The sequence below is a fragment of the Toxorhynchites rutilus genome, chromosome 2, assembly GCF_029784135.1.
Source record: "Toxorhynchites rutilus septentrionalis strain SRP chromosome 2, ASM2978413v1, whole genome shotgun sequence".
NCBI lineage: Eukaryota > Metazoa > Arthropoda > Insecta > Diptera > Culicidae > Toxorhynchites > Toxorhynchites rutilus.
In genome coordinates this window covers 84673945-84700966 of record NC_073745.1, presented here as the reverse complement: position 1 = coordinate 84700966, position 27022 = coordinate 84673945, and the positions used below count along the sequence as shown (strand labels likewise).

The 27022-nt window shown below is 42.1% G+C and overlaps 1 protein-coding gene across 1 annotated transcript in view; it reads left to right on the top strand.

Annotated features, from left to right (window-relative positions):
- The window catches only part of LOC129767204 (uncharacterized), a 32253-nt gene extending 8925 nt beyond the window's left edge, over positions 1 to 23328 (top strand). Inside the window, exons 2-4 of the mRNA XM_055767855.1 lie at positions 1 to 1195; positions 11404 to 14225; positions 19040 to 23328. Coding sequence (XP_055623830.1) covers positions 10 to 1195; positions 11404 to 14225; positions 19040 to 23119 — 8088 coding nt within the window. The 5' untranslated portion in view covers positions 1 to 9 and the 3' untranslated portion in view covers positions 23120 to 23328. The remainder of the gene's footprint in view (positions 1196 to 11403; positions 14226 to 19039) is intronic.
- The last annotated feature ends 3694 nt before the right edge of the window (positions 23329 to 27022 follow it).

Sequence of the window (27022 nt, the reverse complement as noted above, 5' to 3'; positions counted from 1 at the left end):
ATTTAAACAATGGACGACGAAAATGGAGCTCCAATCAAAGATACAACAACTTCTTCCGAGGAACACATTCACGAGACCACATCCCCTCCACAGAATCCATCGGATTGTGTTACACCTAAGTCAGCAAAAACAACCGACACAATTGATCCATCCGTCGATGCGCCTGATCCAGTCGCCGCTTCCGATGGCATCAGTGACGCATCCGAGTCTGGCTTATCTTCTCAAGAGGTGGATAGCAGCAGTGCAGAGACTGCCCCGGATAACACAGTGCATGAGCTAGGCGATGAAGAACAGCGTCAAAAGTTACAGGAAACCGAGGAATCCGCCAACAATGAATCGCCCGAAACTATTGCTATCATTGTAGAAGAAGAGATACAGCGGGAATCTACTCCGCCGTCTCCAGAGTCAACAAATGTTGAAGAACCTCAACCGGAAGTGGACCCACGAAACGAAGACCGTCGGTCACTGAACGGTGAAACAGATTCGGTTGAGGCACAAGACGAACCGTCGGAAGAATGTAGCGAGAAAGCGATTGGTTACATCGAAGAATCTAGTGAATCGATCGCTGTTCCTATGGAAGGTACGGACGCTGATGGCACACAAGAACAAAGAGATGATGAACAGTGTCAGGAAGCAGAAAAGAATGAAGGGGAGGAAGAATATCAAGAGCAAAAGGAGCAACTAGTTGATGTTTCGTGCGATACCGCGAGAACGAAACATAAAATAAACGGCAACATTACTACAAACGATGATTCAGCTTTGGTTGTGGCGAATGATAGTCAACGAAGTGACCAGCTTGAACAACACATTTCAAAGGAGTATCCTGATGATTTTCCGCGAACCGCCGAAGAAAAATCCGCAATGAGAATAGAATCTCCGGGGTGTGAAGTTGATGAAACGAGCAGCGAGAAGGCGCCCGAAAGTAACGATTTAGAAACAGGTGTAACATCATCCGAGAAGTGTGAAAATATGGATGTTGGGGATCCATGCGATGGAAGTAGGACTAATGATTCCGAATTGAGTGAAACGAAGTCGGAAGGAACGCCTGATATTGTGATGGGTCAACAGAATGATGAGAGTGACCGAAACGTGGGGTGTGAAGATGAACCAAATAATCCGGAAGAAACAATAGAGCCGATGGATAAACTGCAAAATAATGCTTTGGATAAAGGAATCATAAGCGAATGTACTGAATGTAAGTATCTTTTTTCAGTTTTCAGTAGGTGTATTATCACCTGGTATCCAACATATGATCCTTATACTGAGTTAATTATGTAAGGTTATTTAAGGTTTTTTTTCTAAAGGTCTTTAGGAAGTTTTGTCATTCTTTTTTCTCAATTTGAAGATGAATATTTTCTCTTGATGGGAGCGGGTTCATATTTATTTGGTTCCTAAAAAACGATGAGATATTTTGTTTTGAAAATTCTTTTACTCTTACAGCGAGCCAGGATTTTCACTGTTTTAAAGAAAACCATACTTTTAACGTAGGACTACCTCTTTCAGTAAAGGTGCCAGTTACAATTTTAAGAAATAATGTTAACGTTAATAACTATTTTCGTTACTAACAAATTTTGATGATATGCATACCAGTCGAATTGGAAATTCTTTAAGATTCAAGCGACGAGACGAGGGAACATATCAAGGCGATAACTGATGTAGCTATAACACTGAGAAGAAGAGTAACGCTTGCGATGCATGATCAATCATCGGTTCTCGACCACCAAAATTCTATTAGAGTTAGAGAAAATTATGTTCGATATTTAATAAATAATTCCGATGAATACCCGAAACGATAAACGAGAATATTGAATGAAACAATTTTGAAGTCCTACGTCAACAATGCGGTTGTGACATCGACATTTTTGGGTACTTTTTCCATAAAAGTATTTGTTCAAATTGTCCCATTGTTTGAGCTTCATTGACCGGAGGCATACTCCATGGACAACAAGTTAGCATTATTCAATGATCCATTACAGAAAATGGGAATGAGGTGAGGATCGTGCGCTTCCGTGGCCGAGTGGTTAACGTCCCACATTCCCCTCTATTGTACGCTGCGAATGACGAATGCGAATGCGAATGACGCTGCGAATGAGATGCTCAAAATCATGTCGTAGTCATTTACTATATTGTGGAGGCGATCTGGCGTAGTGGTAACATCCATGCCTCTCACACTAAAGGTCACGAGTTCAATTCTCACTCCCGACATTCTTCCAAAAATGGAAGTAAAAGTGACGAACCAACCAAATGAGTTGAAAGTCACTATAATACAGATAAAAAAAAAATCTACTATATTCTTGAAAGCGAGGGAGAGGTTAATTTGTGTTTATTCAAGTATCTGTCAATTCATTTTCGTTGTTTTTGTTCACATGATTTCGCTCGGGCATTCCGTTTATTTTTTTTTTGAGGGTGCGATAAATGTGTTCAAAATCTAGTGAAACGGTCTCAATTGATCGTTTTAAATTTGTTCTTCCATCAAAGAATTCGCTGCTTTTTGTTATCAATTGCTTTAGTCTGATAGAATTTTTGTACAGCAGCTTTTAATAAGCAATCCACGAAGGTAAGAAACATGCATTCATGTTCAAAGAAAGTGTTTAGAATGTGAGTTTTATTTATAGATCTTGAACAGCTTTGCATTTTGGTTGAACGATGACGAAAATAATGAAGCGCCATCGTGCGAATGAAACGTCAGATGATCAGAGATCGTAAACCTATAAGTGAAAGAAAAATGTTCTATATATTGGAAAATAAATATGAGATATCATTAATAATCCTCTTGGTTAACGGCTTTGTTTAGCGATAACATATTAACTATAGCTTCTTCATAGACCGAGAAAGTATACATCTTGTAGGGACCTCCTCCAGTAGCACTGGCCTTATTTTTATTATCAATAATCTTCCTTTTTGTTTTTAATTTGAAGTTGGCCCAAGCCTTTAGTAATGAAATAAATGTAAAACGATTCGAACCAAATTAGAATTTGCTTCCATACTTTCTGCCATTCAAAGAATTTTTGGTCGGTGGCCCGAGACTGGTTAGGCGCTGCAATTGTATCCACCCATACCGAAGCGAAAATCGGTTTCGATGTGCTCGCTGCCTCAGCAAACCTAAAACCCTTTGCCAGGATTGTTCTCCATTCTTCGCACAAGCTCCTCGAATTGTTGACGGATCACCACGTGACGGGAGATTTTTTTTATTAATTCGTTCATACTAAAAAATATATATTAACATGTTCCCTTAACCCTTTGGCGTCCTGCGACATCACAGTGATTACGTGCGCCTAGTATCTCAATGGTCGGCGACAGTACTTTAGTATGGTTTGCATTCTGTTGGGGTTTTGTTTAGGTAACAGTAACACCAACATGTTTTATGTTTTATAAGTAGAGTAGGTGGGGTAATACAGACATATTAAGAAGAACTTCAATTATATCTATCGAACCTTATGTTTCTCCAAACTTAAATGCAGTTCCTTGCATTTCAATATACTGTTTTTCGAAAAATTCCGCCGAATGTTTTTCAATGTTTTTACTAAAATTTAAACAGACCGAAAAGTAGAACATTTTTTCGATGGTGACTCGCATGGACATATAGTGGGGAAAATATGGACAGGTTTATAATATTCACGTATGTATATCTTAGAAATTTCATAAAAGTAGGGGAACAGGGTTGAGAACTTATGAAAACTAATAATGAGATTAGTAAAACTTAACAATTTATAATTTTACGATAATGTTAAGAACGGGCGACGAGAAGACAATTAATCCGAATTAGCGCTGCCGGCGCCAAGCGTATATTTTTTTACGAAACGTGCGGACGTTAAAGTGTTGATTCTAAGGTTAATCAAATAGGAAACCGATTACTCGCGGGCGACTCGAACGAGTTTAGAAGGGTAGCACATTTTCTTTAGGAAAAGGGTCCGATGAAAGTAGGGATTGTTAACCGGTTTTACCGGTAATACCGGTTCATTTTTCATTACCGAATTACCGCTAATTTCACAATCAATAACCGGTAATTTCGGTAATTTTCCTTTTTACACCTTAAATAATATTTGCCTTTATGCCGCTTCAAAATATTACTCAAGAATCAAAATAAGATCAAAATAAGAATCGATGTAAGTAGGGATTCTTAACCGGTTTTACCGGTTCATTTTTCATTACCGAATTACCCGCAATTTTACAATCAATAACCGGTAGTTTGGGGGGTCTCCGTAGCCACATTGGTTGCGCGTTCGCTTAGTAAGCGATCTGTGGCAGTATTTCCCTTTTCCATATTCTTTCTCACATCTTCATCCCATTATCCCTATCCATAAATAGTCCTTCTCATTTCACACTAAATGAACCCAATCTCCCAAACCCTCTTTAAGCGCAGGCCATAAAGTATTAGTCATCCGCTATACGATTTATGACTGCGATGCAACATTCCCATGCTGTAAATAAACACCGCACTTGTATCAACATGTTACGCAAGTGCCGGTTGTATTATTTACATTCCATTGAGGCTACGTTTGCGCTAGGCAAAGCGGAAACCTGAAGACCTACTTTTCCTCATCCTCACTTTTTCTCTTATACGTAATTCACCAAATGCGATGCTCCGCCCAGCTGAAAATGTTTGTGTAGAGTTTAAGTTTATTTTGTAAACTAGTATATAAGAACATATTTTGTAAGAGACAGAGGCTCATCAGCAGTAGTCATAGTTTGAAGTTGAAGGCAGACCACGGTTCGTGTTGGACCGGGGTCCTGCGCTTTATATAAATAAACAGTCTCATTACAGAACTAAAAGAGGTTGTGTATTATATTTTTTGGTTTCATGGCGACCGTGACAAGACTGAGTTCAAAACTCAGGGCCCCCATTGACCATCTTTGTGTTGTTACAGAATAACTACGTCCATGCAACAATCATCAGCGATGGAGATCGATCCACGGTCGAAATAAGGTCGATTCATCCATACAACTGCTCTGCTCTGCAAGAAACATCGGGCTGCTGTTCTATAAATAACTCAACAATGGATCAACGACTGTCTCCGCTGTCCAGTCTTAACTGGATAATGGAAGAACAGATAAAAAACTCTTACGCCTAAATGGCTAATGTGTAAATGTGTACCATTTGCAATGGTATAAAAGGGAATACTCTACGCCGAAAAATGGCAACTGTGTAATGTGCTAATTATAGATATGATAAATATGTGACATGTACACGATTAAAATTCGGCTCTGTTACATCTAAAATGCTAATGAGCCTAAAATAAAACAAAAGGGATAAAAAAAACCGGTAGTTTCGGTATTTTTCCTGTTTACACCATAAATAATATTTGCCTTTATGCCGCTTTCAATTATTACTCTTGAATCAAAATAACAATCGATGTAAGTAGGGATTGTTAACAGGATTTACCGGTAATACCGGTTGATTTTTCATTACCGAATTACCGGTAATTTTTTTTTATCCCAATTATTCATTTATTAGGCTCACTAGCATTTTAGCTGTAACAGAGCCGGGTTTTAATCGTGTACATGTATATATGTTTATGTTTCTATAAACTGTAAATTACACAGTAGTTAGTAGTAGCCATTTAGGCGTTAGTTTTTCTGTTCCACTACATTATGGTAAATTACACAGTAGTAGCCGAAAGGGTATTCTTTCTTCTCTTCCATTGTTCAGCAGACCGGACAGCGGAGACAGTTGATATTGATCATTGTTGGGTTATTTATAGAACAGCAGCCCGATGTTTCTTGCAGAACAGAGCTGTACGGATGAATCGATCTTTGTTCCACCGTGGATCGATTTCCATCGCTGATGATGGTTGCGTGGACGTAGTTATTCTATAACAACACAAAGATGGTCAATTGAGGGCCCTGAGTTTGAACTCACGATCGATCGCTTGGTAAGCGAACGCGTAACCAAGAGGCTACGAAGACCCCCTATTAATAACCGGTTATTGATTGTAAAAATTACCGGTAATTTCGATAATTTTCCAGTGATAAAGAAATTGATTTATGCTCTCGAACCAGTTCTGATTCCTTTGGAACTGCTATGGCGGAAGAATTGCACCCTCAATGAAGCTGACTTAGGATTGCAATTTATCCTAGAACAGCTAGAACAGCAACTATCAGAAATTTCGAAGCAACTCCTTGAAGCCCTGATTGGAAGGATTGCAGAAAGGCGATTCGTATATGTAGATTTGTTCCCGTATATGGATAATCATTCTGCTCGTGGTCGTGACCCAATTAGTGATGACTTTGGCGTCTTCTATCAAACGTCACGGACTGCATTGACCAAGCAGGCATTTGAAAATGTTCGTGACTTGATAAAATTTGACGATGATGGTATTGATTCAGTAGCTGGACAACAGGAGGAAAAAAATTCACTGGATGATGCAAAATCTGCAGAACAGTTGGGCATCAAAGAAAAACTTGAACGAAGATTGCAGGCAATCAATTATATCACCGTCCAGCCCAAGCTCAACGTCTATAAACGGATTGATGAAAATACTCAGACAAGAGTTTTCGTATAGAGGGCATCAGAGGCAAATATATGACAATGGTATTCGATGCTCTTCGTTCTCTGAACGTGCGTCTTCCTCTTCTGGAAAATTTGTTAATGAGATCCGATCAAGATAAGAAAACGACAAAATTAACATTCTCTGTGTCCTTGAAGTATTACTTGAACCAACAAACTAAGTAGCAAAAACTTGCGATTTTTTTTTCAACCGCACCCACCTTCGCTAATGAGCCAGTCCTCTTATTACCCAAAATTGAGCAATTTGGGGGGACTCAGACAAAGGTGACCCAACGCCCAGTGTATTGCAATATACACTGAGCAAGGAAACTGAAGACTGTGAGAGGTGCTGAAAATTTCATTGAACACTCCAAATCCTGTGGTCTCGTTCATAGAGGAAAGTACGTATTATTTAAATCGATACGCCTATGCTTTGCATCGATGATCTTAGGAACGATCTCTGACCGATGATTATCTGGAATTCCATGTATTTCCTGCTTCATGGACAGATTAAAATGCACAGAGGGATTTATGTCAGGAAAAAACACGGTTGGGAATATACGAAGAAGTAACAACTTGCATGGAGATGAATCATGATATGGACTCATGAATCCAGAGTGAAAATTTGACTCGATCAGTTGCTCAAAATTTCCGATCACCAATGGGTTCATATCCTTAATACACCGAAGATATAATAAATTGAAGCGATCTTTTAGTGGGAGTACGCCAGTCAAAACCTCGAGAATCATGGTGTGCGTTGAGGACATACATCACAACGCAATACGGAGACAAAGGTACTGAATTCGTTCGAGTTTAATAAGCTGTGTTTTGGCAGCTGATTGGAAACAGAAACTGTCATACAACATGATAAGATCTTCTCTCCCCACCAGGTTCCGGCAATTGTACGGAGAAAGCTCATTCTTTGTTGATATTTTTTACTCAGATACCTAATATGGGCCCCCAAGTACATTTAGAGTCGAACCAGGCCCCAAGATACTTGAATGACATGGCATGAGCAAAGTTGAAGCTTTGGTTTTGCTGGTCTATGCTTCCTAGAAAAGACGATCATCTCCGTTATCTACGTGGAGAACTCAATCCTTAGAACAATGACTCAGGTTGAAAAATTGTTTAAAGTATCTTGTAAGGCTCCTTGGTGCACCCGTGGCCGAGTGATTAGCGTCTCACATTATCTTGCCGGGTGTTCGGGTTCGATTCCCGTTCTGGTCGGAGGAATTTTTCGTCAAAGAAACTTCCTTCGACTTGCACTGTGGTCACGCGTATTCTAGAGCTTGCCCCTCGGAATACATTCATGGCGTGTTATTTGGCTGAAAAAATCTCAACTTAGTATTACTAAATGACGCTAGTTAATGCATACGTTGAGACGGCAAAAGTTCCAATTGCTCAATATAGGCGGCAAACCTCGAGAGTCTGACCAAGAATACTGAAGCAATTTGCTTTTTTTGGGCGTAAGCCATTTGAATTTCTGAAGAAAGTAACGCAAGATAATCATTCGTCCCCTTGCACCTGTGGAACCCCATATTTTGTATCTAAGAGTAGGCTATTTATTTTAACCCATCGATCAAGGCGATCATTTTCTTCAACAATTTGACAGTATTGCTATTGGGCGGTACGAATTGAAGTCGGACGCGGATTTTTCGGGTTTTTGAATAGCTATAACTCGTACTTATCTTCGTCCTTGTCAATCATCCGGAACAACATTATGTTCCAGAAACCGATTGAATAAATTCAACAAGCGATGTTTCGTCACATCAGGTAGGTTTTTCAATAAGTTGAACTTAATTCGATTCGATGCTGGAGCAAAATTGTTACAAGAAAAGAGAGCAAGAGAGAATTCTATCATTTTTGCACGGGAGTGGAATCGGGGTGAATATTCTTCGCTTTCCTTCGATGAAGAGCGATTTCTCATGTTTCGAGCCACTTTCCATAATTTTTTCATTGACGTTTCTCGTGACAAACCTCCCACGAAATTTCTCCAAAAAGCACGCTTTTTCCCTTTGATAAAATTTGTGAACTGATTCTCAAGGGCTAAATTCGTTTGAAAATTGTCAGTGGTTCCACACTTCCGAAAAGCTTTAAATGTATTCGATTTTTCCAGATGAGGCTTGGAACACTGGCTATTCTACCATGGATTGGGAGGCCTTCGGCGAATGGTGGAACCTGGGATGGGTTTCGTTTGAGCGCGAACTGCGCTGTCATAAATAAAACGAGAAAGGAAGTTATACTCCTCAAATGGTGGTAAACCATCTCTGGAGTTGAAGGCTAGAGCCATCGCGTCCGCATATTCTTTCCAGTCAATGTGTCTCGTTAGGTCATATATCATGTTTATAGATTCAGAAGAACTCAACCCACTGGTGACAGAAATTGTGATTGCCAAGTGATCACTACCGTCGGGGTCCTTGATTACATTCTACTTACAATCTAACGATAGTGAATTCGATCAAAGCGAAAGGTCAAGAGTACTTGGGTTAGTAGGAGGTTTAGGTACAAGCGTTGTTTCCCGCGTATTCAAAACTGTCATATTGAAGCCGTTACAAAGGCACGGTTGTCGTACTGTGCCCCCAGGTGGTTTCGTGAGAGTTGAAGTCTACCAAGATCATCCGTGTTCAGGAGTGAGCACATGTCAGCAAGTTGCTTCCAGCTAACTTGAAATTTCGAAGGCCAATACAATACATAGGTCTTGTCTCTGATGTTTGCATGACAAGCAACAGCTTCGATCCCTCCTATAGGTGAAGGTCAATTCTAAATACGTATCTAAATACGACATCAAGAGAGATAATCTTTGCAAGAAGTGGCCATGTTTGCATCAATTGCTGCAAAATTGTCTTTAATTTAATACTGGAAGCATTGCGGTGACAATGGTTCTGATGGAGTCGGAAACATTAAAACACGTGAAGATTTGATCTGCAATATCAGTCAACTTTATAAATCCCGATTGGGAAGTTGTACTTGACGGTAAAACAGGGACAGTTGGGGTTTGTCCCCTCGAGTGCTGGGTCGTTCGAAGGTGAATTATTCCCACGGAGCCCAGAAGGAACCTGAATTTCATTGTCCGCTGCACTCGGTTTTTTTTTGCAAGCTCACAGGAGGTACCATCGGAAGGACTTGTCCTTGAACATTAGGAGTGGTCACATTTTTGCACCGAGGATTCCCTTGGAAAATGAACGGTGTGCCCGACGGGGGATCTTCAGTCATAGAATATTTTTTTCCGACTTGTACTTGTAGTCACGCCACTTAGAATTTGCCACTTAGAACATATTCAAGGCGTGTTATTTGGTATGAGAAATCTGAGCTTAGTACTACTAATAAAAATGACACAAGTAATCCCTACGTTGAAACGGCGAAAGTTCACCTGAGAATTTTAGTGCCATTCAAGAAGAAAAGGGGATTGGACTCACAGTATATGATGTAGTGGATCTTTTCTGTCAAAAGCATGCGGACCGCCCCCGAGTACACGATTTTAAAGGTTGCAGAATGAACCGATTTTTTACGGAGAAATTAGAAGTCGTCAGCACGTTTAGATGATAGTCGTGCATCTGGAGAAAGCATTTCATCGTTCGTGGATCCCGCTAGTTCTGTAAACGCTGACAGGTTAGGGTGTCGACGGCAATATACTATACTTAATCATGATTTTCGCCACAAGTGGGACCTTCGAGGTCAAAGTAGGAAACATCAGCTCTAGAAATTTCCACGGGGAGATTGGAGTACCTGAAGGTTTTATACTTGCCGTCGCCTTTTTTTTAATTGCCTGCTAGGTTCTCCCGAGGTGGTTCACGTATGTTTCTATGCGGATGACATTTTCCTGATGATGGTAGGAGATACGCAAAAAATCCCTCGCATCAGGATTCAGATTATATGGTTATATGGGCACCTGAAAAAGGTTTTAACTCTAGGCACAAAAGAGCAGCCATATGGTGATTTGCGGCCACAGACTCCAGAATCCCAATTACAATATAAAAATATACAGCAAATTCATCCCACGCCGTAAAACGTTGAAGATCTTTGGAGTGTTGGTCTATGGTTTAAAACCTCTATAATTCATCACGTTCGTTCGTTCGACCACAACCTTAGCTTTTAGCGCCATTTGGGCGAAGTTAGAAGAGCTTTCCGAGTTTCCGAACACCATCAGAGCAACAACAGTTAGATGCGTCTACGGATGAATTGTCTGGATACTTTGATGAAAGGTGATAGACTACCATACCACCGGTGGCTTGCACTAGACGTGTTAATTTTCTTGATAATCCTGTAATTTAAATGATACAAGTGAATCAAATAATATACGTGTGTGTATCTTCTAACTATTTTCTTCGTTATAAAGTATGTGTTGAGTCATGGTATGTGTAATAGTTTTGTTTAATTCATAATTCTTAGGCACTTGAAAAAATCTTCATGAAAAATCGCGTAATTACTGTCAAAGTAAAACCTCTGTTCTTTCTGCTTCAAATACGGATGGTTCTGCTTTTATGAAAGGATGAAACCTTTCAAATATCTGTAGAATATACGTCTATTCGAATGACTGCCTTCCATTCTACTGTTCAAAATAACAATAGTATTATAGGAAAAAATTGAGGTACCCCACTCCATGCACGTGACGAGATAGAGGAATCGCACCGTCTCTTACAAATTGTTGAACACCCATGTTTCTCTACGAAGTTCTTTCCACGCGAATTCCTATGAGGTACGCATCCCTCGCTTAAAAAAAACTGGGTGTATTAATCTCTATCGTTCCTGGTCCTGCGGTTCGACACAATTTCATAAATCATGAATAGCTCGCGTATATTTTTAGAAATAGATGAATAGACAACTCGGCTTCCATACTTCCAAGGATCACTTCTCCCGTCGTCGCTCACTGCGCTGGAATTCAATTATAATTAATCCTTTATTATCTCATTCCACAGCACCCCAACTGAATGGAGAGGTTTCACATGAAAGCCCGATGGATTCATGCGCTGATCCAGTGGACGATAGCGAGCATAAAACACTTAAACGAATGCTGTATCGCACAAGCAGCACAGACTCTCAGGAACCCTCCAGTAAGCAACAGAAACTGAGTGACAGTGATCTTGAAGATGAAAAACTGGAAGCAGCGGATGTACAACCGCCAATCAATATCCATAAAACCATACTGGATACAAAGATGGTTGAGGTTAACGAAAAGTTGGACCAATCCGTTGATTCGGGTAAGTCAACGCTCGAGGATAGTAACGAGGAGGAAGCGGCGGCACAGACTAGCAATCCGAACATCGAGAAAGAACAAAGTGATCCTCACTCTATGAAAGAAGATAACATAGAGGATGACGACCTGGACGATGATAAATCGAGCAGTAGTACTTCATCTAGTTCTTCGAGTTCAAGCTCGGACTCCGATAGCTCTGATGATGAGATGAAAGAGGAAGAAGAAATATCAGCTGTCCGAACAGAAGATGCTGAACGTGAAGTAACGAATGAACTTCCAAAAGCGATTAGTGAGGAGAAAATTTCAAATCATGCCGCATCAGTGAAGCATACTGACGTCGAGATGGAAGAAAGTGACAGTAAATCACGACTTGAAATAGATGATTCGTTCAATCACACCTCAGAGGAAGAGGAAGAAGGCAATGGTGAGGTTGACGATGAAAACGGGGCAACGATCACCAGAAGTGAGGGACTCAAGTTATCAATTTCATTGAAAAGACCTATTTCAGACGAAAAATCCAAGGACATAGTTGAAGAGTCACATCAAGTCGATCCTCCTGTCCAACCGCAGCCAGTCGATTTTAGTAATTTTCTGAAGCAAGAGAAACTTCTCGCCGAACGTTCGGAGCTTGTTAAAATAGAGTATAATAGCAAACCAACAATGCACAACATAAGTGAACAGGTTGAACGAATGGAAACGGAGAATGTACCCTCAGAACCCAACCCTCCGGGTGGATACAGCCTGTTGAACAACCAGTTGAAGACTAACTATGTAGGAGTCAGCTCGAATGACTTTCTAATGGAAGAATCTTCCGATACACTGGACGAGGAGAACAGATTAGTCATCGCGGAGAAACAAAGACGAGGCCGGAAAAAGGACAACTCCCCAACGAAACAGCAACAGTCGTTTCAACCACTTCAAACATGGCAACCTGCGTTGCGAGAGGCTATGCAACCTGGTCCGGTGCGATTTGGATTACCACCCAAAAGTGTCACGAAAAGACCACAGCAACCGAAACAGCAACCTTCGTTAATGAAAACTATTCTGACGAACAACAGAATGTCGCAGCAACAGCATCAACAACAACAACCTTTGTCTATGCCTCCGATCGCACCAAATCAAATACAGCAGCGACATCAACAGCAAGTGTCACCTCAAATCGCACAAGGAGCAGCATCTCAACAACCGACGGAGAGGAAAAAAGACAAAAAGAAAGTGTTCCTTTGCTCTCCTTGTGGAACGCACTACGAAAACTGGAATCTATTCAAACATATGCGAGAGGTGCACAAAAAGTATATCTGTCTGTATTGCTTGGGAATCTTCCAAAGCGCCGAAAGGCTAGTGAATCATCTCGAGGCCAAGCATCAAGTGCGAAAGAAGCACGTTTCGAGTATAGATGAATATCAGCAGCAACAGTCAAATACGGATGGCAATAAATCGCTGTACTTGATGTGTGCACGCTGCGAACATATTTTCGAAAAAACTTCATCCACTGACGGAGAAGCTATTGTTCAACACAATTGTGCGGACTATATGGAGAAATGCGAAAACTGTGGGTGCTTCAAACAATCCAAACACAAGTGCGACAAAAAAGCGGAACAAGCGGGAAATGTAAGCCTTCCACCGCAGGAAACAGCTAGGCAACTGGGCAACAGTCATGCCAGTAGATTTAGCTCCATCAACCATATGAAGAGCGGGGGTAAATTTAATCTTAACAACAACTACAACAGTAGTACTATTAATAGTTCAGCAGCTGTGATGTACAATTATGATAATCAAGCAAAAATGAGCAATGGTAGTCACGATAGCCCGCAGTTCACTAAAACTCTGACAGGTATAGGACAACAAAAGGTCCACAACAAGAGTGGATCTAACAAGAAAGCTAGATTTTCCCAGCAACAGAAAAATGCCGATTTGACGAGTCCACTCAATATAAACACTCAATCGTTGCTGAACTTTCATCCGCAAGCAAATCAAACCCTTGCATCTGTTAGTGGTGCCTTCAGTAGTCCCATTCTACAGTCTCAGCTGATGAAACCTTTAGAAGCGGCGGCACAACTCCCCAACAAGATTCCGACCACGTATCCTACAGATATCCTACACCAGCAGTCGTTGGAATCCCCTATCACGCAGCATCATCAGCCTAACCTCCTTCATCATCCTCCACAATTGACGACGGAAATGCAACATTCGGCGCAAAAGCTCAATTTTGATCAAATCACAACTCTGTCCACTATACCCGCCAGCTTATTGAACGTAAGAGAGCCCCCAACGGAATTACCTCCCGTCCCAGAATTGCCAGTCCCTGAGCCACCCGCTCATACAGAACATCAGCAGGAACAAGAGCAAGAAGAAGTTTCGCGACCTCCACTGGTGCCGAAGCTGAAGGTGAGGATCCCCAAGCAGTTTTGTACCCCACTGGAAAGTGAGGAATCGTCGACGGAGAGTGACTACGATGAAGAAGAACCCGACGATCAGGAGGAAGATGACGAAGAGGAGGCGCAAGATAGCGATGGAAAGGCACATAGAACTGAAGAAGCAATGGTAAGTTGTTGGTTAGTAGAACATAAGGATGTGTGTTTGTTTTCTGATATATCAGGTGTGCAAGTCTTTTTTCAGGAAAACCTCAAAAAAATTTTGTTCTGTTTATTCTTTTTTTTTATCATGAGCTGGTTCGTCGCTGTAGCAACTGCCTATAAGATGCCGCCAGAAGAAGAAACCTTTTTTATAAAAAAGAAAATAACAAATTAAAAAGTAACATGACAGAATAATTACACAAATAAAACAAATTAAATCTTTATTTTATAATTTTGTTGCTCGGTGAATTGCATTTCTCTGGTCATGGGCGTGGAAGTCCGTTGACCATGGCCTCCGGCTAGTGGAGAGCTACCCGTATCTTTGATTTGGATCACAATTTGTTATTCAAATTTGAATGTATAGGTCGTCATCCTTTAAGACAAAGGCGACGCGTGACCAAGTGAGCTATCTGTTCAAGCAAAAATGGTGTGTGTGTTTTCTATCGTTTTCATCGGCTTCGTTCAACAGAAAACTTTGAATCTTCTTCTTCTTGAATGGCGTTAACGTTCCCTGTGGAACTTTTGCCGTCTCAACGTATGCATTAACTAGCGTCATTTATTAATACTTAGTTGCTCTAGAATACGCGTGATCACAGTGCAAGTCGAAGGAAATTTCTTTGACGAAAAATCCCCCGGCCAGAACGGGAATCGAACCCGAACACCCGGCATGATAATGTGAGACGCTAACCACTCGGCCACGGGTGCACCTTGAATCTTTGAATCTCAAATATCATTTTTACGCAAGGCATCGCATTTGTAGTAGTGATCGCTTCATACATAGTTGACTGCGTTCGCCATGTCGCACTTGAAGATGCAGAAAAGTGTTTGAGTGACGGCGGGTTCAAGTGAATGGTTTGAACCCGATACTCATTACTGCTTATTTCTTAGTGTTGTGCTGTATTGCGTACGGGTTGTATGGTGTAATCAAGTGAAATAATGATAAAAAAAATTAAATTTAAATTTTAAAACTAAGAAAATCTGAGATCGTCTGCCTGTCCTATGAACAGTTTGAACAGCCGGACGATACGCCACTGTTTTAAGAAACAGAGTATAGCGGTGGTTCTCGATGGGTCGTCGCTAGGGACATCACGGATGCTTCCGCTGATACCGTAGAAATTCTGAAAGACTTCAAACTTCGGGCACAGAAAGACTTCAAACAAACCATGCACAGATCACAAAGTGGACTAAAGGGCTCGTTGTTAAAGCTATGCGACATATTGCAGTGGCCGAATCTTAGTTCATTTTGCTTCCATGTCATCGTAGCTAGTTGAGGATCAAGTGCTCAATGGCTCAATTTTCCGGAGGCGCAGTCCCTTCTCAGCGAACTATTTTTCTGTACAAATGTGCGGAAAGTGTTGATATTCTATTATTTGAAGTGGTCTAGTGACACTATGTGCATTATAAGCTTTCCAGAGCGACCGATTCCGGCAAATGAATCGGCCGCCTCATTGCCGACTATGCCACTATGTCCGGGTACCTACATGAGGAAGATATTCGGCATCAAATATTTTCTAGAAGCTTGTTCCGTGGGTGTCTGGATTCGGTTGCACCGATGGCGCTAGTCGAGTCGGTAATTATCAAGATCGGCTTGGTTGACGGAATCGTGGCAGCTTCACTCAACTCTCGTAGTTACGACGTTTTCTAGAGATAAGTTTTGGTTTGCTTTAGATCACAGAGCTCACCCTAACTCGGAAGTTGTTCCTTACCATCGTTACCACGGTTCTCTCAGCACTGGAGACACGTTCTGATAAGGGTGAAGATGATCCTGTTCAGATTAGCGTACCTGGTTTGGATTGGCTTGGGAGATTCCAACCACCCAACAGCTGGTTAACTTGCGAGCGTAGCATTCGACGATCTTCGTCGTGACATTGTCTGCTCGACAACGACACCGCGACCACACTTCCAATTGTTTCGACCATGGAGTTGGGAAGACCTCGGTTGCTTGCGGTGATCGTTCGTTGGCACTGAAACACGTGTCGATGATGGAGAAGCTAGAGACACGTTCGAATTTTGCAATCAAACATAACCTCGGATGACGACTTCTGATTCGACAGAACATGAAATATGATGTGAAGACAGATGAAAGAAAGATGTAAAATCTTATGCTATTATGTGAACAAATGAACAAAAAAATAAATAAATAAACACGACTGGACGTGCTTCGAAACGTCTGCAAGGATATATCCAGTGCTTCTTCGATGGATCCTCTCTCCCCTCGAATTTTCTTGCAGGGCTGTCGTAAGATGCTCGATGCCGTTGAAAGCGCAAAAATCGCGCAGTCGGCCGTTCTGAACGTAGCAGTGGCGAAGCAGCGGTTCTGCTTGGGTGCTTTGCGTGAAGATTCGCGAAGTATTCCGATCAAAAACTACGTAAAAGTTGGTAATTAATAGACCATTTTGCCATTTCAGTATCGTTGATTTATTTAGAAAAATATTAAAAAAACGGTCTATTGTTCCTAAATGGATACCTTCAGGGTTTTGACAGCTGGTTGTTTACATCTGACACAAACATAATTTTGGCAGTTGTTCAGACAACTTTTGGTGCATAGTGACGTGTTGTTGAGGCTGAGGAAGCTTCCGGAAAATGGGTAGAAAGCAAATCTCAACACAGGCCCGAAATTTGATTATGTGTGCATTCCAGCGTAAGGAGTCCCAACATTGCTGGAAAGTAAGGGGTATGCCGTGGTGCGGTCCAGCTGGTCATTCGGAACCATCAGATGCTCGGCAGCGTGGTCGATTGACCGGGAAGAGGACCGAAACGTAAGACTGATACAAGAACTGACACGCTAATTATCCGGAAAGCAAAGAAAAATCCACGAACGACCATTCGGACGATTGAAGAAAGGTTGGTTTTCCAATCACACCATTCGACGACGCTTGGTGGAACGGGACTTGAATAAATCCTTCGCCATAAAACGACCGATGATCAGCAATACCAACATAAAAACGACATCAGTTTGCGAGGGATCATGTCAACAAGCCGCTGAAATTTCGGAAGCACGTTATTTGGTCGGACGAGTCCGAGTAAGAGATGTTTAACAAGAAAAGGCGACTCCGAGTGTGAAGGAAGAGCGACGAGAGCCTCCAGGACCGGCATCTACAACCGACTATGAAGCACGGTGGTGGAAGCATCATGGTGTGGGGCTGGTTCTCGTGGGCTGGGGTGAGAAACTTAACGCAAGTCAACAGTATTATGACAGCCGATGGTTACAACGACATTTTGTGCGAGAACCTGGAAGAATCCATGCATGGGAATACACCTTCCAGCAAGATAAGAACCCGAACCATACTGCGAAGAAAACAGCAGAATTTTTCCGATCGGCCCTGATCAAACCAGTGGTGTGTGTTCGCGCCACGTGTAGCGAGCGCTTACGTGTTCTGACATGTCAGGACAAATAAATTGAAATCCTCCATTTTGTCAGCAACTCAAGTTTTCCATTCACTACCCGAAGCAATTGCTCTCCATTCCATTCCATCGCATCACCTAGTCACGTGCGAGAGCGAGATGAATGTAGCAGCAACATAACAACGAACAGCACCCGATCGAGCCGAGCGAAGCCGACAGGACAAAAACCCCACCAACTTTCTGACAAATGCAAAGGGAACGCAGAACAGATCATCCATCTTTGCCAGTTTTTTCCTTACCATCAACGTGGAAGTGACTTACCAAGTGATGCGTAATTAGTGAAATAAAGAGAAAATTTGGACTATAACCTCTTGTGTTTTTAACTTCCACAGTGTGCTTAGCCAGAACCATTCCAACCGCAGTTAGCCCGGTTTATGCGCTAACAGTGTGGCCAACTCAAAGCCTCGACTTGAATCCTATTGAGAATATATTGGCGATTTTGTACCAAGGGATTGCTAAGATGGCCGCCTTTCAGTAGCCAGCATAGAAAATCATGAGCATAGAAATCATAACCTAAAATTCAAAATGAAGTGCTCCGCGCGATTCTTCGGCTGTGATTTGAATTGCAAATCGTCAAGAAAGCTTCCGGATGGGTATCCAAACATCGCTTGCCAAAAAAAACTATCCAACGTAATCAAATATTAACATATATGACTCCAAACATTAAACAATACGTGAGCCCCCTAAGCGCGAGCCCTGTTTTATGCTGCCTACGCTCAATTTGCATTGGATGGGATAGGGTTGCCAGAGCCCCGTTTTGTACAACTAGGTGGACAAGACTGCCGTTACGAACAAGCACAACAATGTTGCTGCGTTGAAGAAGGCTTGAAACGAGCTAGACCCCCAACATCTCCAGAACCTCGTGGAGAGAATGCCAAAGAATTGTCAGTTGGGTTTCGAGGCCAACGGCCATATTGACTATTAACTATTCGTTTTTATTATTATTTTTTACATAAACCATGACGTGGATCTTTATACCCTATAAGTGCCCATTTAGGAACAAAAGTATGTTTTTTTTTGTTTTCTTGAAAATAAATCAACGATACTGAAATGGCAAAATAGTCTACTAATTACCTACTTTTAAGTAGTATTGATTAGAATACCGAAAGGTTTGGAAAAACTTCTAATATTGGAATACTTTGATATTGAATGGAGTGGATTTTTTCTTGCGTCCATCACTGTATAAGTCCTATCGAGGACATGCATGCAACCCTGTTAGCAACATCTAAAACATCAACCGTACAATTTCAACTCGCACACCTGGTAAAATTGTTCCTCCTGAATTTCATGATTCGGATGTTTGCAAAGACATCATATTTGAATGAGCACGAAACACTTTTTTCAATATCATCAAATAACATTCAATTTTCGTTTCAGGCACACAGTCCTGTTACCAGCGTATCGGGGCAGAACCACCGAGTCGAGGAAGACATCAAGCTGGATCCCGTCGAAATGGACATAGAAGAGGAAGGTGAACGGCAGCCTGTAAATCTCCCGCCGGAGATGGGTCCAGCTCCAATGCCGGAGGGCCATGAGCGGGACAACGATCGACAGTCTCTCTTAGCAGCAGTGGTAGCAGCAGAACCCATGGTCGTTGATGAACCCCAGGAATCGCTTCCACCTGTGGCAGCAGATCATCAAACAGAAAAAGTTCCACTGTCAACACCCGAACGAACACGAGGGCAATACTTACCGTCGCCGTCGCCATTATCCGAACCGGAACAACCGAAGGACGACATCTTGGTGGCGAACGAAGATGCTCAGCTGTTCGAATTGACCCTGGATGAACCTCTGGACAAAATCCACATACGAGAATTTATCAAAGTTTGTTTGCGGTCAACCTTCCCGTTTTGTTTGTACTGTAATCATGCGAGGAGGATAGCGGTCAACGGCAAAAATCTGGCGTTGCATTTGGTTGCGACGCACCGCTTCCAGGCCACAGTGAATAGCATCACAGCCGAAGAATTGCTGCCGGCTACTATTGTGCAACGTTTTCGATTCTGCTTGGACGAACTGGAACCGCTTTATTTCAACCTGGAAACGTTCGACAGCAGCTGGACGCCTGAAGAGAAGGCAGTGACCTACCCGAAGCAGTTCGAGTGCTTCCAGTGTCGATTTATGACACAGATTCACAAGGAGCTCTATCTGCACAACCGTAAAATGCATCAGAAAGCACTGTCAATATGCTTGATGTGTCGAGCGAACTTTTTCAGCTACAGTGAACTGCTGTGCCACATGTGTCCAGGGGTTCCAAATCACACGCTGGCGATGGATTATTCGTTCCGGTGTAGTTTGTGTAACATAGACGGAATCCCATCGGCATTCCGACTGATGGTACATCTGCGAAAGCGTCATTTTGCTTGCGACGTTTGTTTAGAGCAATGTTCGGAACAGGGAGCGCTATCAAATCATGTTTGGAAGCACAAACTACACCATCTGTGTTATCGTTGTGGTATTGCGTACCGCAACAAGGCGGATATTCTAAAGCATCTGTTCTGGAAACACGGCACAGAAGGAGTGCTGTGCAAGCGATGTCTGCAGAAAAAATGGCCCCATGTTTATCATTTCTGTGTGCCGCCTGCGCAATTCATTTGCGACGTGTGTCACATGGGTTTCCGGAAGTCACTCGCACTGAAGGTACACCAAAGGCTGCACAACGGTGAGGAGAAGTATCCGTGCAATGAGGACGGTTGTGAGAAAAAGTTCATCTCGAAGAAACTTTTGCTGAAACATGTCCAGCGGCATTACGAACCACCTCCTCCGTCTCCGTCGAAGGAAACGGAACCATCTACACCTGAATCGAAGAAGGAGGTGATAAACCTCAATGTGGAATCTGGGGTGGTGAAAGAGGAGAGTGTAGTGAAGCAAGAACCCGATGACCAGCGGATCAAAACAGAAGTCAAAGAGGAAGACAAACCTGGAGAAAGCACCGGTAATACGGAAGAGACACCTCGGAAAAAAAAGAAAAAGCGATCGAAAGAGGATCATGATAAATCAATGGTTGATTTGTTGAATGTGCCAGCGTTGAATCTGTCCGAGAGTGATAGTAGCGATGGGTCGGATGCTGAGAATTCGATCGCAAGCAGCAAGAGGTTCCCATCTGCCCCGGCCACCGTCCGGGGTGACAATTCGGAAGACGAGGCAAGTAGGGCTAAAGAGGATAATGAAAATGAACCAGACAAATCGGGTACGGATCAAATCGTTAATATCTGGAATAATTTCAAAAACTATCAGGCTAGTCGAACCAACAGCAGACGAACCTCAGTGGCTGATGAAATCACTGAGGAACAGTTTGTGGAAAAAATGTTGAGGAGTAAAATTTTACACGTTAGCCAATCTGATCATGATTATTGTTTCATGTACAAAAAAATATATCCGGAGGTGAAGGCGGGTGCTGCCGGAGATACCATTGTCATCGACGACGATGGTAACATGGAAAAGACAAAACGACAAGAGTCGTTATTGAAGAGTTCCTCGAGAACCGGTAGTCCTTCTAAGAAACTAAAATCTCCAAGAAAAAGAAAGGCCTCGAAAAGTGGCTCCGACTCATCTTCCAGTGATAGTGGTAGTGGTTCTGATTCCAGCTGTGAATGTGGTTCAAATTGTAGCTGCAGTTCTAGTAGTTCCGGTAGTAGCACTTCCAGTTCGGATGATTCCGACAGCTCCACAGAGAATAAGGGGAAATTGAAAGAAACGAAAACTAAAGACAAAAATAATAAATCTTCTGAAGAACCAAAGCACAATGCGTCACCAGCAAGATTTTCCCCACCCCCACCCGAGGAAGAACCCGTTGCTCCACCGGAACCAGTTGATCCAGATACTATCATACACGAATCTGATTTGGAAACAGATGAATCAGAAACCGACGAAGAATTTTATGATGAGCATCCGCAGAAGCTGGCAAATCAGTTACTGGCGGAAAAACGGCGACAACTCCTCCAACAGACGTGTATGAGTCCTTTGAATAGTATGGGTATTGTTGAGAATAGTCGACCATCGACACCTTCTCTGCCGGAAGAAATGGTAGCGAAGAAAAAAATTAAGCTAAAGAAAAAGAAACGTGAGCGAAAGGTACCCAAAAGGATTCCCCCACCCTTGATGCTAACAAACGAGCCCAGTTCTAACATTCCACCTCCAATAAATCTAAATCATTTGGATTTATTTACACCAGCCCCCATTATTTCGACCATGCCACTGACCGCACCGCCAGTACTACCAGCAATGGATACTTTCCCAGTTACCACTGCTATGGCTATTCCTGAGAGCATGATGATGGTTCCTGCCCCAAACACACCGTTGTCTGCTCCTATCACTGGGTCACTTTCTCGAATCGAAACGCCAAGGCTCAGCACCGGGAACAGCTCGGAGTCGGACGTTCCTCTGAAACGATCACAGCGTAGTCGTAAACCAAATAAATTTTACGGTTACACAAGTGACGACGAAACTCCGCCTCTGATGAATCCACTGGCTTCGAAAAATCCAGAAAAATCTATTCTTTCTGTAATGAAACCAACACCACCTCCGAATTTAGTCTGGAGCAAAGAAGACCTTCCGTCGCCTCCAAGTATGAAGAGCAAAGGATCGAAACTGAAACAAACAGATCACAGCACTCCGGTTTCGTCCAGAGTGCCACCCTCTGCTGTCACCCCAACCCAACCTCTACCACCACAACGTACTGATCCTGCTCGAATACCCATGGTCACCTCCACTCATTCGATCGCGCCCACCATGATAAATGCTGCACCACAACGGAACGATCATGAGAGCGATTCTAGCCAAGAAGACACATCTCTCCAAGCCAATCATAGACCAATCAAAACTCACCTGTTTGCAACGACACCTCCTTCCGTACAACCCCAACCGCTGCCCCCGCTTCCCAAACTTAAACTATCCCTCTCGAAGAAAATTTCCGCCAAAGGCGGAGGAACTCCCAAAACGCCATCGTCTGGACGAAAGCGTGGACCTTCCAAAAACAAAACTCCGAAATCAGCGCCACCGGTGCCTGTGGCAATGCCGAAGACGCGACCCGAGCTACCATCAACAGCAGCAGCTGCTGCTGCTGTATCTGCTCCACCTTTCCGGCCCCCCATCGTTGATCCGATAGCACCGAAAGTTCCGCCGATTGGATCTTTTCCCAGCATTCACACGGAGTTCTTCCCGCCCAACCAAATCCGTATTCCCGCCGGCTGGAGACCGCCGCGAGAGGGGGAATCTGTGTACTGCTACTGTCGCTGTCCGTACGATGAGGTTTCGGAGATGATAGCTTGCGACGGAGACAACTGCCGAATAGAGTGGTTCCACTTCGAGTGTGTTGGCATTATTATGCCCCCCAAGGGCAAGTGGTTCTGCCCGGAGTGTAAGATGAAGCAATTGGGTGGGATAGAAGCTGCTGGCGGTTCGACTGTGACTTCCGGAGCAAGTGCGCCCTTTCACGACGATTCGCTTGATTCTAGTTAAGATTCTATGAGAGTAAGACGTTACAATACTGCAGGAGCAGTTCAAATTTACATGAATTCGGGGTTTACTTTGAACTTACAGTATCTCGTATTTACGACGGCTTGAGTAACAAACAAAATTATGATAATGCAACATGGAATGAAATTGCACCTGAACGCAATTTTTTTGTGGTCATCTCTATGATAAATATATTTGTGTCATTACTGGAATCGTGGTTGATTACAGCTAAAGGCTGTTATTTTGAGCCGACTCTTCTCGCCCATCATATTGTATTGTTATTTTCGAAGACAAATAAATTGTTAACAATTTAATTGACAACTTTAAATCCTTACCATTTTATAAATCATCTCTTATGAAATAATATGTAAGCTGATCGTGCATGTACGGGAGAATAAAGCTATGAAAAGAGTAAAATTGGACACTTAATAGTGACTAAGGACTATGATGTAGAATTGCTTGAAGATAAACCTAAAATCTAGTTTGAAAACGCTTATTTTTTTTTAGAATGAACCGATAGTGGGAACGATAGATAGTTTTTCATCTTATGTTTATGTAATAGGTACATACTAATTAGATTAGCCTTCCGACAGGTAAGCAAAAATAGTGTACAGTGTTAGCACGTATATACATTTTGTTTTTCGGATTCTGGTTTATGTTCTGTGACTTGTGGCCGAGTTGTTCAAAAATTGTTAATTTAGAAAGCTACAGCATAGACGACAGAGTGTTGCTTCCAGCACACCTGTGATTCGAATGTAATTTATTTTGCTAACATCCACGTTTAACAACAACACTTCGGCTGTTTAACTCGACGAGTCGCATGTTCACAGTAGACGGAATAACTCTGAACAACTTGTGGTTTTTTGGTAACAGTTCGAACATTATGCATACCTGAGATAGGCGATATACAATGTTATAGAAATATTATTGAACAACAGATACGCATAGACTGGATAGCAAAAAAAAATAAACTCAATACACGGAATCCATTAATATAGAAGAGGTACCGGATAATATTTATGAGTTGAGTACTGATTACAACCTATTGATTGTGTAAAACTAAGAAGAATCCTGCGAAAAATATACCAACACATAGTGAGACTACTGTTGAAGCTGAAAAAGTGAGAAACTACACCGAGTTGCTTCTGTCAAAGAAAGAAAATATCCTTTACATTTTTCTTAGCTTAGGCACTTAGATGTGTGTTAGATAGTCGAACACCGGTCACGTTTGAATATTGGAGGAATTAATCACCGCTTGTGAGAGTAGGCTCTATCAAGGACCTTGGGCTACTTTTAGACAAGAAATTGAGATTCAACGAGCACATATCGATGACAGTCACTGAAGCAAACTCCATGCTTGGCTTCCTAAAAAGAAATACAGCGCAATTTGACAACGTACATGCCATGAGGTCACTGTACTGTTCTCTGGTTCGCAGTGTGCTAGAATATGGAGTGCAAATCTGGGCTCCGTATCATAGTGTGCACGTAACACGTATCGAAAAAATACAGGAACTTTTCGTAAGAAATCCGTTACGGCGGCTCCCATGGACAAATCCCGACAATCTATCGCCTTACGAACATCGATGCACGCTCATCGGACTTCAAACTCTGCCGGCGTAGTTTCCTACAAAGACTGTTCATCTACGACGTACTCAGCAACAACATCGACTGCAGTAGCATACTGCAAATATAAATATTTACGTTCTGAACCGTAAACTCCGAAGCAATTCCTTTCTCAGAGTTCAAGGACACCGTACTTCATACGGATATAACAATCCGCTAGATAGATGTTGTAGACTTTTTAACGACGTGTACGATATTTTTGATTTCAACATAACTAGTTTTAAAGATAAAATTAAGAATGTCTAAATAGTCTGTGTGGTCTATGATCAAAGATGGTGAAATAAATAAATTTATTATGCAAAGCAAAATATTAGAATTTGTAGTTTCTAGCTTCTCTAAAGGCGGATTTCGACCTATTCAACATGATACATGCTACAAGTTAAATGTAAAAAATAATGAATATGATACTTGCGCATTTTTTTAACCTCAACCACTACACAGTAGTGTGCGATCGCGCACTGCTCCTACATATGTCTTGATGTTATTGTTTTTATAATCATTAATTTTGTTGTTCCATTATTCTGGTGAATTACGATAATCGTCAACCAATGACATAGTTGCCCCAATGTTGTCGAACATGTCGTGCTACACATGCCGCACCGATCCGCAAGCCATTGGATAAGGCCAACATTGCTCAACAAGACCAATTATGTCGTAAAATGATACACAACGAAAGCCAGCGCTACACGATGCGACGAACACCCTCGCATGTTGGACGCTCGATGATTCGACGCATCGTGTAGTCGACTGACGAGCTACGAACCTTCAATGTTGAGTGTCGAATATTCGCGTTGGAAGGTAATCCGTTCGTTGTGGATTACCTTCCAACGCGAGTGGCACGAGTCAAAGGATTTTTGTCATTCGTTGATTCGACACTCGATGTCATTCGATACACCGCTACGAAATTGATTCATAAAATTCAAAATGTTCGGCAAAATATTGCAGTTTAATAATGTTGATTTCAAGCATTTTTAATTTACAGCCCGATATCAGTACAATTGCTACGGCAGCAATTTAAATACTCGCATCGTTATCCAGTTTCCTAATGTTTTTGATGGTAAATAAAAACAATAAACATTCGATCCAAATACTCGCCGATTGTTTGGACCGATTGCATTGAATCGAACATTCACTTCACCGTGTAGCAGCACATTCGTCACAACATTTGTCGATTCGTCGAGTCAAATGTTTGAGTCCAACATTCGAGTGAAACGTTGGACGAATCGTGTAGCGCCCGCAGAACGGATTACCTTCCAACGCGAATATTCGACACTCGACATTGGAGGTTCGTAGCTCGTCAGTCGACTACACGATGCGTCGAATCATCGAGCGTCCAACATTCGAGGTTGTTCGTCGCATCGTGTAGCGCTGGCTTAAGCAAGAAGCATTGACTTGTAGCATGCATCAAACCGAATAGGTGAATCCCGCCTTAATACAAACAAGGAAGGAAGCAATTAATATTGTTAAGCTGATTATGCAAAAGGGTCCAGTTGGGCAGAATGGATGAAACTATGGCGGATCGGAGGAGTACAGGAGGAGGAGAGATATACAGTGTCGGACAAAACATTAAGACCACTGCTCAAGCAAAAAACTAGAAGTGGGTTATATCTGTTATATAACCGCAAGGTAGACGTTGAACTACCGCTGACTCTGTAATCATTTATTTGAATTTGCATCTGAATCAATTCTCAATGAATGAATGAATAATTAAATGAAATTAGATTACTGAAAGTTTTCCTTGTTAGTGTGTGAGGGGATGAGTATGGTCATGAAATTGTTATTAACATGAAATTCAACTATTTCGAACTTATTAGTGGTCCAGTAAAGAACCGTTGGATTTGCGTAGTTTTGCAAAAGCAACTGATGAAGTTTGATACATAATTCTATTTTGTTCTCGTGAGAATAAGAGAGTTTTCATGACCACTCCACGCGGAAGCAGAATAGAAACTGAAACATTCCTTCATAACCATTTCATGCGAAGGCAAAACAGAGATTGATGCTCTTGAATACGATTGCATCACGGGAAACGGATGCGCAAATCGTCCCTTGCTCGAGCGCATTTGCAAGCGAGTAAAAGAAATCACAGCCTGCATATATTCGCGATGACGGTTTCTTCAGATGCCTTGAATTTGCGTCCGTGATCGGGAGCACATTCCGATCACCACAAAAAGATGATTGCAATGAGCTAGATTGTTATGATTCCAATAGTCTGTTTTCAAAGCAATTTTTAAGCTATCGAAACGATTTTTTGGTCCAATAAGTGACAATCATAAAACTCTTTGG